The sequence below is a fragment of the Trematomus bernacchii genome, unplaced genomic scaffold, assembly GCF_902827165.1.
Source record: "Trematomus bernacchii unplaced genomic scaffold, fTreBer1.1, whole genome shotgun sequence".
Classification (NCBI taxonomy): Eukaryota; Metazoa; Chordata; class Actinopteri; order Perciformes; family Nototheniidae; genus Trematomus; species Trematomus bernacchii.
The window spans coordinates 623470-636845 of NW_022987547.1; the positions used below are offsets into that span (position 1 = coordinate 623470).

Sequence of the window (13376 nt, forward strand, 5' to 3'; positions counted from 1 at the left end):
CAACAACAGATCAAACCCACGGGGGAGGAAAGTGATAGAATAACAGTGAGAGAGAGAAGGATTAGCAGAGGGATGACGAGGAGAAACACTCAGTTTGGGTTTGCTTCTCGCTGTCTCCCCTTGCTGTGTTCCCCGTCTGGCTGCCATCAATGAGTGCTGATGTAAGCTCACTCGGATCAGGAGGTGTCAAATGATATCTGTGAATGAACGGCAGTTGGTTTTGGCAGGGACACTTAGAGCTCTCTGATGTTAGTTTTTTTTTAATTATTCATTTCAGATGTTTTTTTTATGTCCCTCATGTGAGCAACCCATTTGGGCACTTTCTCTCTACGTCATGGCCGCGCCCCTTTTTGGGGGGGAAATATCTGCTGTGATTTGACTGGCGGTAAATACAAATCCTTAGGTATTCGTTAATCTAATCAAAACATCAAAAATAGAAGAGATTTTTTTGTATCTACATTGAGCCCAAATATGATGGTCAGTCAGGCAAACGATGCCACCGTGTGATTGGAGATTGTTGATCGGCGTTGATATATTGTGCAATAGGGGATCGATTTCATTTCAACGGTGGCCAAGTGGCCAACACTACAACTGGGATTGCCTTGTGCTTTATGTTTCAATGCAGCTTCTACATTCATTACCTCAACTTTGAACATATCAGCTGATTACTTTGACGATTGACCTCATTAGTATCATAACGAAGCTGTGATGAGGTGATTCCCACAGACATACAGTATTGCCCTTTGTTAACACTGTAAGTCCTCTCTGTGGATGGACCAAAGGCACATATCTCTCCTTTTAGTGTCCTATTTTTCTAAGTGAGACTAAAGAAAAATGTAATTCTGGATCATGTTTGTGGTTTGACGTGAAAAACACTGCAGCTTTTAGACATGATGTATTTCTACCAGATTTCCCAGCACTGTCCCACTTTCCTGAAATCAAACAATGGTTCCAGGTTCTTCAAAGAAACATTAGTAAGTATGCTTTATATGAATGATTTGCTAAGGTGATGTACACACAGATGACTAACTCAAACTGGACTAGAAGATATGACTGTATGAACTATATACTATATTTCACAACTTGAAAACCATTACTGTTATAAGAAAGTATTCCACTTTAACCCATCACTTTGATTTCAACAGGATGTGGATGTGGATGTGTGTGTGTGTGTGTGTGTGTGTGTGTGTGTGTGTGTCCATCAGCATAGATTGGTTGCTGAGTGATGGGTCTAAAGAGGGAGAAGCCATTACATCTGACACCACACAGCAATCCCAGTGACACATGACACCTTCTTCATCGTGCAGATTAACACACACATATATAACCACACGTAGTCAAAACCAATAAATTACCGACACACACGCATGGCTCAAAGGGTGAAATAAAGGTGACAGTGCTTCGTCAAAGAACACTTATAGTTCCAGTGCAGCAATTCACATTTTTCAATTGTATATCACTTTTCAATTCCCCAACGTCATATTAAAGGTCCCATGTCATGCTTTTCCGGTTATTACCCATCCCCTTGTGTGTTATGTAGCTTTTTCTGCATGGAAACGGTCTGCAAAGTCACAAACCCTCAAAGTACACCCTGTAGCGAGTAAAACTCTAACACAGAAAAGACCTGTCTATGCTGCCCCAGAACGAGATTTTTCTTTTTCCATTGTTTTCTTCCTGAGTATAGTGACGTGCCCATACCCAGGTCCAAATGGACCAATCCGTGGAGCTCCTCACACACACACACTCACTCAGCCTTATCTTTTCTCAGCCGCGCTACTCTGTGGAGTTTCGCCGGCACACACCTTATCTTTTCTCAGTCTCGGCTCCGTGGATCTCCACTCACAGTTCGCCGTTTAGGACAGAGAGTGAATACGGGCATCGGTCACGAGGACGTCCCACACTAACATACGTGGACGTACTCAAGAATGACGCAGGAGCACAAAGTACCAATGAACTGGCCAGATGTATGGAGAACCGGGATGACTGGAAGCGACGATGGAGGGCTCGTCTGAGGATGACCTAGAGAGAGAGAATACACATACTATACAGAGATGCTTTATGAGAAACCCAATGTGACTTTGGAACATTGTACAATGTAAATCTATTCTAGTATACCTCATAAATGGAATTATGATCAGTAGAAATGGGACCTTCAACTGCTACACGGGTGATGTCACATGAACGGGAATGTAATGATCTCTCCTAAAGACAATGGATGACCTTTTAGCACCCCCCCCCCCCCCCCCCCCCCCCCCGACAGCTCTCTGACTTGCACCGTTGCTTTGTACTGATAGCCTTTATAGGAAGGCTTACACAAAGTCATATTAAGCCTCCAACAAATAAACGTGGTTGTAATAAGAAGCCTTCAAGGAAAAACATTTTGTCAAAAGGGATAAGCCATAACCATGGGTTAAAATAAGGCTAAAGCTTGGGGTATCATAATATGCATGATTAGATTTGAAGAAAGTTGACAAAATCCACACTAATCTGACACGGTCTCAACTCAAGCAAAACAATATAAGCCTCAAGGAGGTATTATTTATTGCAGGACAACTATATTAGATTGCTATGTTTTTGAATGGTTGTGTCCATTACATTAGACATTGTTTTTATAATGTAATATATCCATTAGTGAGCCAACCTAGTGCAAAATGTTTAGGGCAGCAGAGCAGTGTGATGGAGTCAGGGTGTGCCTGAGAGCGGCTGCTTCAATGCATTAGTTTGTTCCTGCGGGCACATGATCCACGCAGACCTTGAGGAGCACTGATTCCATTACATAATGCCCCGCAAACTCAATGTGTGTGTGTGTGTGAATGTGTGTGTGCTCTTTGTGGGCATATCAGTGTGCCAGTCCGTATCACTTTCACTCTTCCTCTAATGATTATTGGGAATTAACAGCGCTCATATACCGATTTCTTTAATGACCAGTGATGTGTCGACTGCATCATTAGTGCTAGTGCTATATACTCTATATAGGTCAATTATTGGGCTGTAACTCTCTATGTATTTGTGCCAAACCACATTAGTATAGGGGTCATGGTCTGATGCAAACTGCCAAGTGTTCACAAGCATGAGTTTCAGCTGGAAAAATGTACGCCGTTAGCTATATGTGCTAAGATAAGACAAGTTGATTACAACATTTCCAATGTCCGAAATGCTACCGTTTTTTGTTCTTAGCAGAATACAATTGCTGTCTGATTCATTTTTTCTTCTCGATGTAGTCTCATCAGAGGCACTGAGATTGGAAATGAAACTCAACATCCACATTGATCTGCGACCAACTGCTGTCCAGTTGAGAGTAAGCCAAAGCACTCCAACATTCCTTTTTAGCAGGTGATCTGTGCAGCAAGTTGGATTTGTCATCGCAAACCAGGGCATGCCCTCGTCTCCTCATCCCTTCATCATCCTGCCACTAGCAGTGTCACACCTTAATCACCATGGTTACATCAGTCACTTCAGATCGCCTGCTGACTGACCCCAGGGTCTCAATAAACTTTGCCAAAAGATTTACAGCTTTTACCCGTACCTCTGTGTGCCAGGGCTTTACACTGGGCGGCCTTGCTAACAATAGTGATGGATGATCTGACCAACAGCTAGAGGCTGGCAGATGAGCTGTGACACTAAGGGTCTCACAACTGCACATTCATCTAGTCGGCCATCGGCAGAATGACTCTGACCATGTCAACTGTAGCTGGTGTTGCAAAGCAATGTATGTAGATTCAATGCAAAAGTGGAAAATGTGTAATGACACCAACCTAACACAACAATATGATTTAGCCAAGGGTTGAGATCAAAATCAGGCAAGTCCCACACTTTAAACATGATTCCAAGGTAGGAATGGGACTCAAGTCATTGTGACTTGGAGTTCTATTCACGGAGAATACACAACTTGGGACCTCAACTTCGAAGTCTAAGGCTTGTGACTTGAGATATGATTTTCAGGATTACTTCTTTGTGTTCATTTCATGTTCAGTTTAAGTTTGAAAAATTGTTCAACATGGTCAAAGCGGGCATAACAAACGCCTTTGTAACATTACCCAGTATGAAAGTGTACAATGGAAATGGAATTGTCCTAATTGGATGAATACCCTGTTCGTCATTTGAAGACAAATGTCTGAGGGCTGATGTTGGCTATACGTTAAGTTTTCAAGTTCTGAACAAAATCACTTTTTTGATGTTGAGCAAAAGTATCCGCCAAGGAATGCTTATCCAAAATCACTTTGATCTCCAGATAAAATATGTGACTGAGTCGAGTCCTAGATAAGCCCTCAAGAGAGGTCTGATAAGTATCGACCATGGTGCTTCTATTCTGGAATCTTCCCATGTTGTTCGAGCAGGTACGTATCCGGGGAAACATCAGATACAGTATCAGAGAGGTGCTGAGCCCACAGTAGTGATGTGTCGATAGATGGGTTGCTCTAGTCTCAGATGCAGTGTAATCCAAGGCTGGCAGGTAAATATAGCCTGTGGCGGCTTCGGGCTGGGCTGAGTGCTGTTTCACTCGGCTCAACCTTGGTACATCCTGCCCTCCCGTTCCTCAAAGTGGATACAAATGCACGAGGACACTTTTACACTACCTTGTGCTGTAGTCCACCAAAAAACATGCCTCTCTAAAAACGGTTTCAAGTATTGTTTCCATGTAAGAGCTTTCCCACCTTAAAGTGGACCTATCATGCTATATTTAAATGATATATTGTAGGGCCATACCTATATAAGGTATATTTATACGTTTCTGTTTTCAAAATACCAAACAGAGCATGCATTTTAGCCATGCCTCATTTCGCTCTATGTGCTGTTTGCTGTCTACGGGTCTGATTCTGCTGACCACGCCCCCCTGCAGGAGAGGGGAGACGTGCTCTGATCAGCTGCTGGGCTGTCAGAAGAGGGGGAGAAAAAGAGATCTCCGTCCTCCGTGTTTTATTATATAGAGTCGTTATTCATTTGTTTTAAAGCTCAATAAATAACAAAGAAGACCTTTGACCGGCACTTTTCTAATTTTGTCTGGAAGATTTAAACTTTAACGGACATCTTGACCGGCGAAACAAACTGAAACTGAAGCTCTGCCGCACGGTCCCCTCGTTCCTTGGAAGAGGCGGAGAGGTGGGTGTTTGTCATCTGCTGGTGGACTAACCGGAGAGAATTACAGTGCTTGCCTCGACGGGGAGGGATTGCATTGAATTAAAGCAGCGGGAGCAAACGCTTGCCTCGGGGAGGGAGAAAAAAAGCCACAGCGGAGAATAAACAGAAGGGTAACCATGGTAACTAAGTCTTCTTCGCTGCTTTTGTGGCAGACTACAGCACCACTTACAGGCCTGGCATATGTACTACAGCGTCTCCAGCGCTTTTGAGCGGCAATGGCCGGCCGTGGCCCAACCCCACATTCCCCTGATAGGTGGAGAGTTGGCCCAATAGCCGTAGCGCCACTTCTGTGACGACATAGAAGTGTTCAAATCTGGATCAGTCTGTATCAGATCTGTTGCAGCCCCTTTTTTAGAGATTTGGGTATGGAGGAAAATAGAGAGGGTTGTGTTTTCTGACACTTGGTGAGTTCCCTGGAACACCGGGGACACATATTCATGTATAAAAGACGTACAAAAGTGCATTTTGCATGATAGGTCCCCTTTAAGTTAGGCTGGATGCTGCTAGCACTGAATGCTACTGGCGCTATCACCCTTGATAACAGTGATATGTATTGTTTGTTTTCATATTGCATTAATGATATTAGATTTTTCATCACTGAGTGGATCCATTGATCCAGATCAATGGATCATTACAACACTTTAACATAGGCTAATATGTAAGCCTAATGTCTAAGTATGTTTCTGTGAACTTTCTCCCTCCTAGTGGTACACAATGTATGAATACAGTTTATAACAAGAATACCGAAAAGTGAGCACAATATAAAAAAAGAATGAATACCGGTATATTCATACAGTCCAATGCACAACTATCTGCACAAATACAGAGGCTCACCCAATGCAAACAGAATGACATATCAGATACATAAGTCCTTTGGATTCTGGGTCCTTAAGAGCCCCACTCTCATGGGAACAAATACACAAACTCCACTACCTCCCTCTTCCCCCTCAAATACAGAGTGAATCAAAGTATTATTTTCATAAACCCGTCTTTCGGAGAATCTGGGACAGCGTACAATACTGTATTTAAACATGGAAGACTTGCTAACCGTTTGAAATGGTAAGATACTTACTTTCAAGAGAAAAGGTCTCAAACACAGAAGCTGAGTAGAACGCGAAACACGTCTTTAATCACTTCTGCTCTGTAAAGCCAAAAAAGCTGTTACATAGAAAATACATTCCTCATGGCTTGTTGCATTTTTAAATGATCTGACCTGAAGAAAATCAATTTAAATCAAAACGTTTTGAGTGGTCATTGGAGTACTGCATGTCAAAGTTGTGTGTTTCAGTGTATAACTGGACTGTTTTTGAATCATTGAGTTCGACTGCAAAAACTAAAATACCTAAAGGATATAACGATTTTAACCAAATGCGGATGAACCACAATTTCCAAAGATAGGCATTACTCAAAAGTATTTCTGTTGCTATTGTTCCATGAGTTGTTATGGGCAAGGACAAAAGTGGGTAGCGAGGCAAAGACAAAGGAAGAGAGATAGAACAGGGTTTTGGCTAACTAGTGTGGGGTATCCATAAGGTTACATAAAAGTGGATGAGATACCCTGAAGCTCTGCTATTTCACTCACACTCACAGTATGTGCACATGTGAAGCACACACAATGCATTAGCCAATCTTTGAATCCATTGTAATAAGTGCAGTGCTGGAGGAAACAGGATCATGTGCTGGCCCAAGGACGCTGAGGTACTACAATAAAAGGTGTAATGTCCTTGATTACTCCATCTCATTGTTAAAACCCCCAAAAGAAACCTTGAAGATGACCAAAGAAGTTTGTTCTTCTTTCATTCCCATTATTACATTCTTATTATGTGTTATCACCGTCCGGTTTAATCTCAGCCATACTATTATTTGCCCTATTTCCCTATGGAAATGTGATACACTAATGAGGTTGCATTCATAGTAGAAATGTCAAAGATTTAGGTAGCATCGTTTCGTTTTTTGCCTGAACTAACCATCTAATGTTGCCAACTGCAGTTCAAATCATGTGTCGCTGATTATTGTTAATTCCGTGAGTAACTTGATAATAGGGAAACATTTCATTTGCTTGTGGTCTGGTTTGAGTGCTCTCTGCCAGCTGGTGTCTGTGTTCGGCCAAAGATCATTTAGGAGGAAAGAAGAATCACTCTGTTTCACTTTAATGAAACCACATGTGGTTTTGAAGTCGCGACGACTCCAAGAGTGTGAGACTTCTCTCTAGCTGATAGCATCACATTGATTTCAGAAGCTTCATTCATTAGTAATCCACCTAGATTAATGCTAATCAAATGATTGGTTGTGTGTAAGGACCAATAGTATTTGAATAAAAAAGTATTAAAAAAAAAAGGTGTATGTTAGTAGTGTACAGCTGTTTTTAAATGTGGCATTAACATTTCATCTTAACATTGGTAAATATAAGTTGTATTCTACATTATCAGCACCAGATGTTTAGGACTCAGATCGAGTTCAAGGCCAATACAACTTGATCTGTACATTATTAATTCATGACAACATAAATCAATAGCAGTTATTGGACTGTTGAGACTAGCGACTGGAAACCATACACCAGTGATCAATTATGTTTTGTCAGAAAGGGATCTGCTCACAAGTATATGTACTGTTATCTTGTCATTTCCAATAACGTCTGACCACAGGCTTAACCATACTCAGATTGGATTGCTTCATTTTCCACATATGAGCGAGAAAAGACAGAAAATATTGATGAACTACACAAAGGTTGATGATCTATTTCAAACCATTGACTCTGCAGAGGTCTCAGAGGGCCCCTGCACTTTCTTTGCAGATTCTCTAACTGCATTACTGTCCAGTCCATCCAGAGTTATGATAGTTATCTCTGTTGGCACTGTAGTAGATGACCTTTGTGCAAGGGAAGGAGTAGGGAAGAGCGATGCCATGCTGCCGAGTTTGATTTACATCGAATGGAGCTAATTAACATCCCCAGAACATTAAGACCTGCCTGAGCCTCTCTGTCTCTTTGACTCACTTCCTGACTACCTCGGGGTTCATAGCAACAATCAGCTGAAAGAAATAAAAGACAGACGTGGAGAGAGATACCAAAAAAACAAAGAAGGGTTGATGATTGAGGTGGAAGTGATGGAGAAAGGCCAGAGAGAAGCAGTGAAGCAGAAATGGGTTTATTTTTTATTTCAAATTCTTCCTTATTGCATCAAATGTGCCGTAAGCTGTGATATCCTGTCGACAACTAAACGATACGACATCGCTCCTCAAAGATTTTCTTCCATTTCTCATTGAGTATAACACTGATACTAATACAAGAGAGTTCTTTCTGATATATAATTGGAAATCTAATTATAACTTTAGGAGCAAAGTAGGAACACATGTCTTTTGCCTCTATCATGGCCTTTGTTTTTGAGTCATTGTATCAGTAAAGCTAAAGCAGCTCTTTACAAAGAAGCCAGTTGAACCAAATAGCCATTAATGAAATCTTAAACATACTTGATTGATTGTTAAAAGTGAAAAGAACTAAGGTAGCGAACCTTAAGTGGATGGCTAGCTAAGTGCGGTGAAATTAAGTAAGCACTAAAACTGGCCTTCAAAAATGTATCTGTATCGACTGAAGAGCACTTACATGTAGCAACTTAACTTTTGATTTGGACCAGTAAAAAGGCTAAAACATCCACTAAGCTGTATCATGCCATCAGTTGAAGTTACATTATGTTTCTACCCTGTTAGTGTATTCAATAATTGTATTAAAAGCAGGTCTCAGTGGATTTGAAAGAGGATGGGTTTCAGAATAAAAGTAATCAGAATCAAAATGCCTGTTTCCGGCTGCTCTCTTACTTAGTGACATTGATGCTAGAACCCGGCATTAGGTAGCCTTTCTAATTGCGCACAATAGATAAATACAAACAACATTTAATAAAAAGGAAACTGCTCATTTCTGTCACTTTACAAATATATATCCTCAGACAATATACATTTTCATACCGCCCAACCACAGTTTGGTTTTTGTAATGTCTATCGCTCATTAATTGATAGTATGTTTTTGGTACACAAGCCTTCTTTTTAATAGCTTGTTATAAGGGAATTTCAAAATGAACAACATTCACAGAAGTATTGCCTAACTGCCTTAATTGAAATATTGCATGGTTAACCATATCGTGGTGTGCCCCCGCCCATTACCACAATGCAGAGCCTGTCTGGTCATTGTCTCTTGTTTCTCATTCTTAATGCTTTAAACACACACATACACACACCTCACGCATCACAGAGTGAATATAAAAAGACCTGTCTATTATCTGTTGCCACCAACTCCACGTCGATATGTGCACACAGAAATACTGCAGGAGGAACAGAATGTAATTGAGAGCTGACATTTCATTGAACACAGCCTGTAAATGGCATACTGCTGTAAACTCCACTCAGGGATACAATTCATAAAAGTTATTTTTTAACCCAGTCAACAAGTGCCTTTCGTGATAGACTATGTATCATCATAGTGCCGCCAAGCATGAATTCGGGGCAGCACAACCCCAATAAAATCCACACCTAAAGGCAGCACCAGAGCGTGAGAGTGCAGGGGAGAGAAGTGAGACAGAAGGCTGAATGAGAGACCTCTTGCCTACAGGATGTACTCTGCGTGCCTGGTTTGTGACAACACATTTAAATATTAATCCTCTTCCCAACAAATATGTATAGCTCGCAAAACATCATAGAATTAAACACAACATGTAGCACAAACACGCCCCCCAAAATAAATAAAAAGGTGTTGCATCTATTATGAGGGGTGTACCTCCATCTTCCCCCTCCATTTTACATTTTCCCCAATGAAAGAAATCTGTAAAACGGGGAAAGACACCAAATCTAATACAGCTTTGTGTGTAGAGCGTGCAGAGCATGTCAATCGTGACAGGATTATATGCATTCAAACGCATGTAAGCGCAGCATCCTGAACTTGCATTGCATTAATATGAATGAGCTGCACCCATGTAAGGCTGAGATTCCCCCCAAAAAGCATCTGAAGGGAAACTGACATCACCTGTTATCTAACCTACAGCCAATATTGGTCCCATCTCTAACGGCACACAATCATCATCAGCCTCCTTTTCCTTCCCCTGTAGCTTCATATCTGACCGACAAGCACAACCTGTACCAGAGCATATGTGCTTGACTGGTTAGCCTACACACACATAGACACACACACACACACCAGATGAGGCCGCAGGACCAACTGTGTAATTATACATGTGTAATTGCATCCTCATTAATGATGCACAAATGATGCAGAGAGAGCCCTGGAGAGATAAGAGAAAGGCAGGTAGAGGGGGATAGATGGATGTAAGGGACGCCGTCATCTCCCCTGTGTCAGATACAGCCAGTCATACCTTGCGCCTGCGGTCCCTGGAGCGGTTCCTCTTTTTGATCTTTTCCTCCTCCTTCTCCCGCTGCTCCTGGGCGGCGGCCTCTGCGAGGTCCTTGGTCTTACGGAGCTGCTTGGCGGCTTGCGCCATGGTGCCGCTGCTACTGCTGCTGCTGCCTCTGCTGCTGCTGCTGCTGCTACTGCTGCTCTAGTCGGCGTCGCTCCAGCCCTCCTCTCGTTTGCACCACCTCCAGTCGTGCCGGTTTCCTCTTCCTGTGTCCCACTGTCCCCAGAGCCCTGTCACTCACTACCTCCTCTCGGGTGGCCACCACGACATGTGTGCGAATAAGGCAGGCAGTGAAGGCGTCTGCGTCCCGGTAGCGGTGTGTGTGTGGATGACGCTACGGCAGCCACAAGACAGCCTCCAGCAGCCACAAAGAAAGATGCTACAGCTAGTGGTGCTGATGCTGCTGCCTGTGCCGCGGCTGCTACTCATCCATACAGCTTGCACTGCGCTGAATCGCCTCCCCTCCCCCTTCCTTCTATCCTACCTTCTCTCCTACCTTCTCTCCTCCCTCTCTCCCCCTGCTTGCACAGACCAGTCACGCAGACCGCGGTGGGGATCCTGCTGCAGAGCTCCCTCTTTGTATCTGTCAAATGTCCTCCTCTTCCTGCTGCTCTTTCTCCAGTTTTCTTCTCGGCTCAACGCTTCTCTTTCACAATAGCTGTTGCTGCCTCTTGCATAAGTGGGGTACAAAGGATGAAGGAGCCAAAGCTGAGCAATGCCTTCAAATTGTATATTTTCGCACGTCTTTGCTCTCCCTTACCGTGCCTTCTCCATGGCACCTCCCACCTTGAAACAGATGGAGAATAAGAAGAGCATTAAGAGAGATGAAAGCGTGTAGGACAGAATTTGATTTTTAATTGAATATACAGTATCTGAGTGCTTGGCTTTCTGTAGCATTATTGTTTGCACAGATTAGTCACTTTTTGACTATTAAAGGTTAAGGTAAGGTGGCAAGGAAACAAGGTAACATACATTAGCATCTACACCAAGTTTCCTCAGGTAGTGTCAGAAGCAGACAGAGGGAAAGACATCAACAACATGAATGCTTCATAAAAACTGCATGTCCTCTCCCCCCCTCCACTTTCCCTCTTCCCATCACAAGGGGAGGTCATGCATGGCTCTTTGATGTCGCAATTCAGTAGCAGATGAGTAAACAACACCATGAACAGACAATATGTTTTAAAGGCAGAAAACTACGACTGGTTTATGTTTTGATGTCCGTAAGACATTTCTGTAATCTCAATATTCTTATTTATTTCAGCAAAATCAATAACTTAACATTATTTTAATTAATCTTTCAAATGACTTGCTGACAAACAAAAAAAGACCACTGCGAAACAAAATATAAGTTTCACTCCTCTTGAGACTTTCACTTGTTATCCTGATCATTTCAGTTTCAATGTACTGACTTTAAATGATAATTTGTTAGGTTGCAACTTGACAAACTAATTACACACAACAGACAATCAGTATGAAAATAGTGCATGACTCATCTCTTTTGTCATTTCAACAGAAATCATTTGATTACAGTATTACGATGTATTTGCTCTCTGTAGACAATATCAGAGAGAAGATGCACTGACATCAAACTCTATCTCCTTCTCGCCACTCCAACAGCATCTTTCTGCCGAATGATAATGCAATGTAACATGCAGCAACACCTTTAACAAAGCCAGCATGTGAACAGAAAAGGAATGCATACATTCTAAATTCATAGATACCATCCATGCACAGATCAACCCCAGAGCCATTCCATCATTTCTAGCCAAAAGGCATGACATGTAGATCAATACTGTGGGAATATATAAACATTCATACTTGGATATACTTCTAACAATCTGAGTGTTCACTGAGGACATGTTGCCAACAATGTAACCCTTACTTAGAGTGTTTCTGTGCCTCTGTACAATTATTTGTTTGTTTGTGGTTTAACGCTTCACTGTGCAGTCATTTGAGTGGCAGGTTTGTATTTTCTTGTGCATGATGCTAATGGATATTTTAAGCTGGAGGTAAGTTCAACAAAATAAATGCCATAGCCTCCTCAGCACTCTAGGTTTGCTTGAGCTGAAAGGTCTGGTGGAAGAACAAACAATGTAACCAGAGGGATTGTTTCAAATCCCACATAAAAATGACCCTCAAGGAGATGCATGCGTATATTCAAGGTTATGGGCACATCATACAGACCACATAGACCAGATTGATGTCACCCTTGGCCAGGTTTATTGTTTAATGTGTCAACTAGTCTTTGGAAGGGACATTTGTTGTATTACCTGTCACTTAGTAACTTAAATGAATAAACGATAATAAAAGGATCAGTCCAGTATGGATGTCTATGTGCTGCCATTATCATTGTCTCACCTTTTTAGAGAACAGAGGTCATGAGTCTCTGTTGTTTTCTAGATGCTGAATTATTATAATATAGAATATCTCAATTACACAACCTAACCTGAACCCCTCAAACATTTATTTGTATTCCTTTATACCCACAAGCAGTGTGCGAAATACCCGTCAATAATCGGGGGGGTCCCCATCTCCAGTTTATTGCACAATATACCGGTCGAAGATAGATTTCTCAATATGCAGTAGGCCTATACAATATGTCATGGATGCAAGCCAAGACAATCAGTAGTCTATAGCAGCGTTTCTCAACCGGGGCGCCGTCTGGCGTCAGGGGTGCCGTCAAATAATTCTATATTCTGACGTTCATATGAATGAATGAATACGCGACCGTTAAAGAGCCGTCTGTTTTCGATTCTATGCGAGGAAATGCTTTTGCCAGCCAAAATAGAAGATACTTGTGAATAAATGTTTTGAATTATGAATAGGCTACTGGACATA

At 42.0% G+C, this 13376-nt stretch overlaps 1 protein-coding gene across 1 annotated transcript in view; it reads right to left on the minus strand.

The window, feature by feature from the left end:
- Positions 1–11016, minus strand: part of ank1b (ankyrin 1, erythrocytic b) — a 74880-nt gene extending 63864 nt beyond the window's left edge. The window contains exon 1 of the mRNA XM_034123401.1: positions 10497–11016. Coding sequence (XP_033979292.1) covers positions 10497–10622 — 126 coding nt within the window. The 5' untranslated portion in view covers positions 10623–11016. The remainder of the gene's footprint in view (positions 1–10496) is intronic.
- Between the last annotated feature and the right edge of the window lie 2360 nt (positions 11017–13376).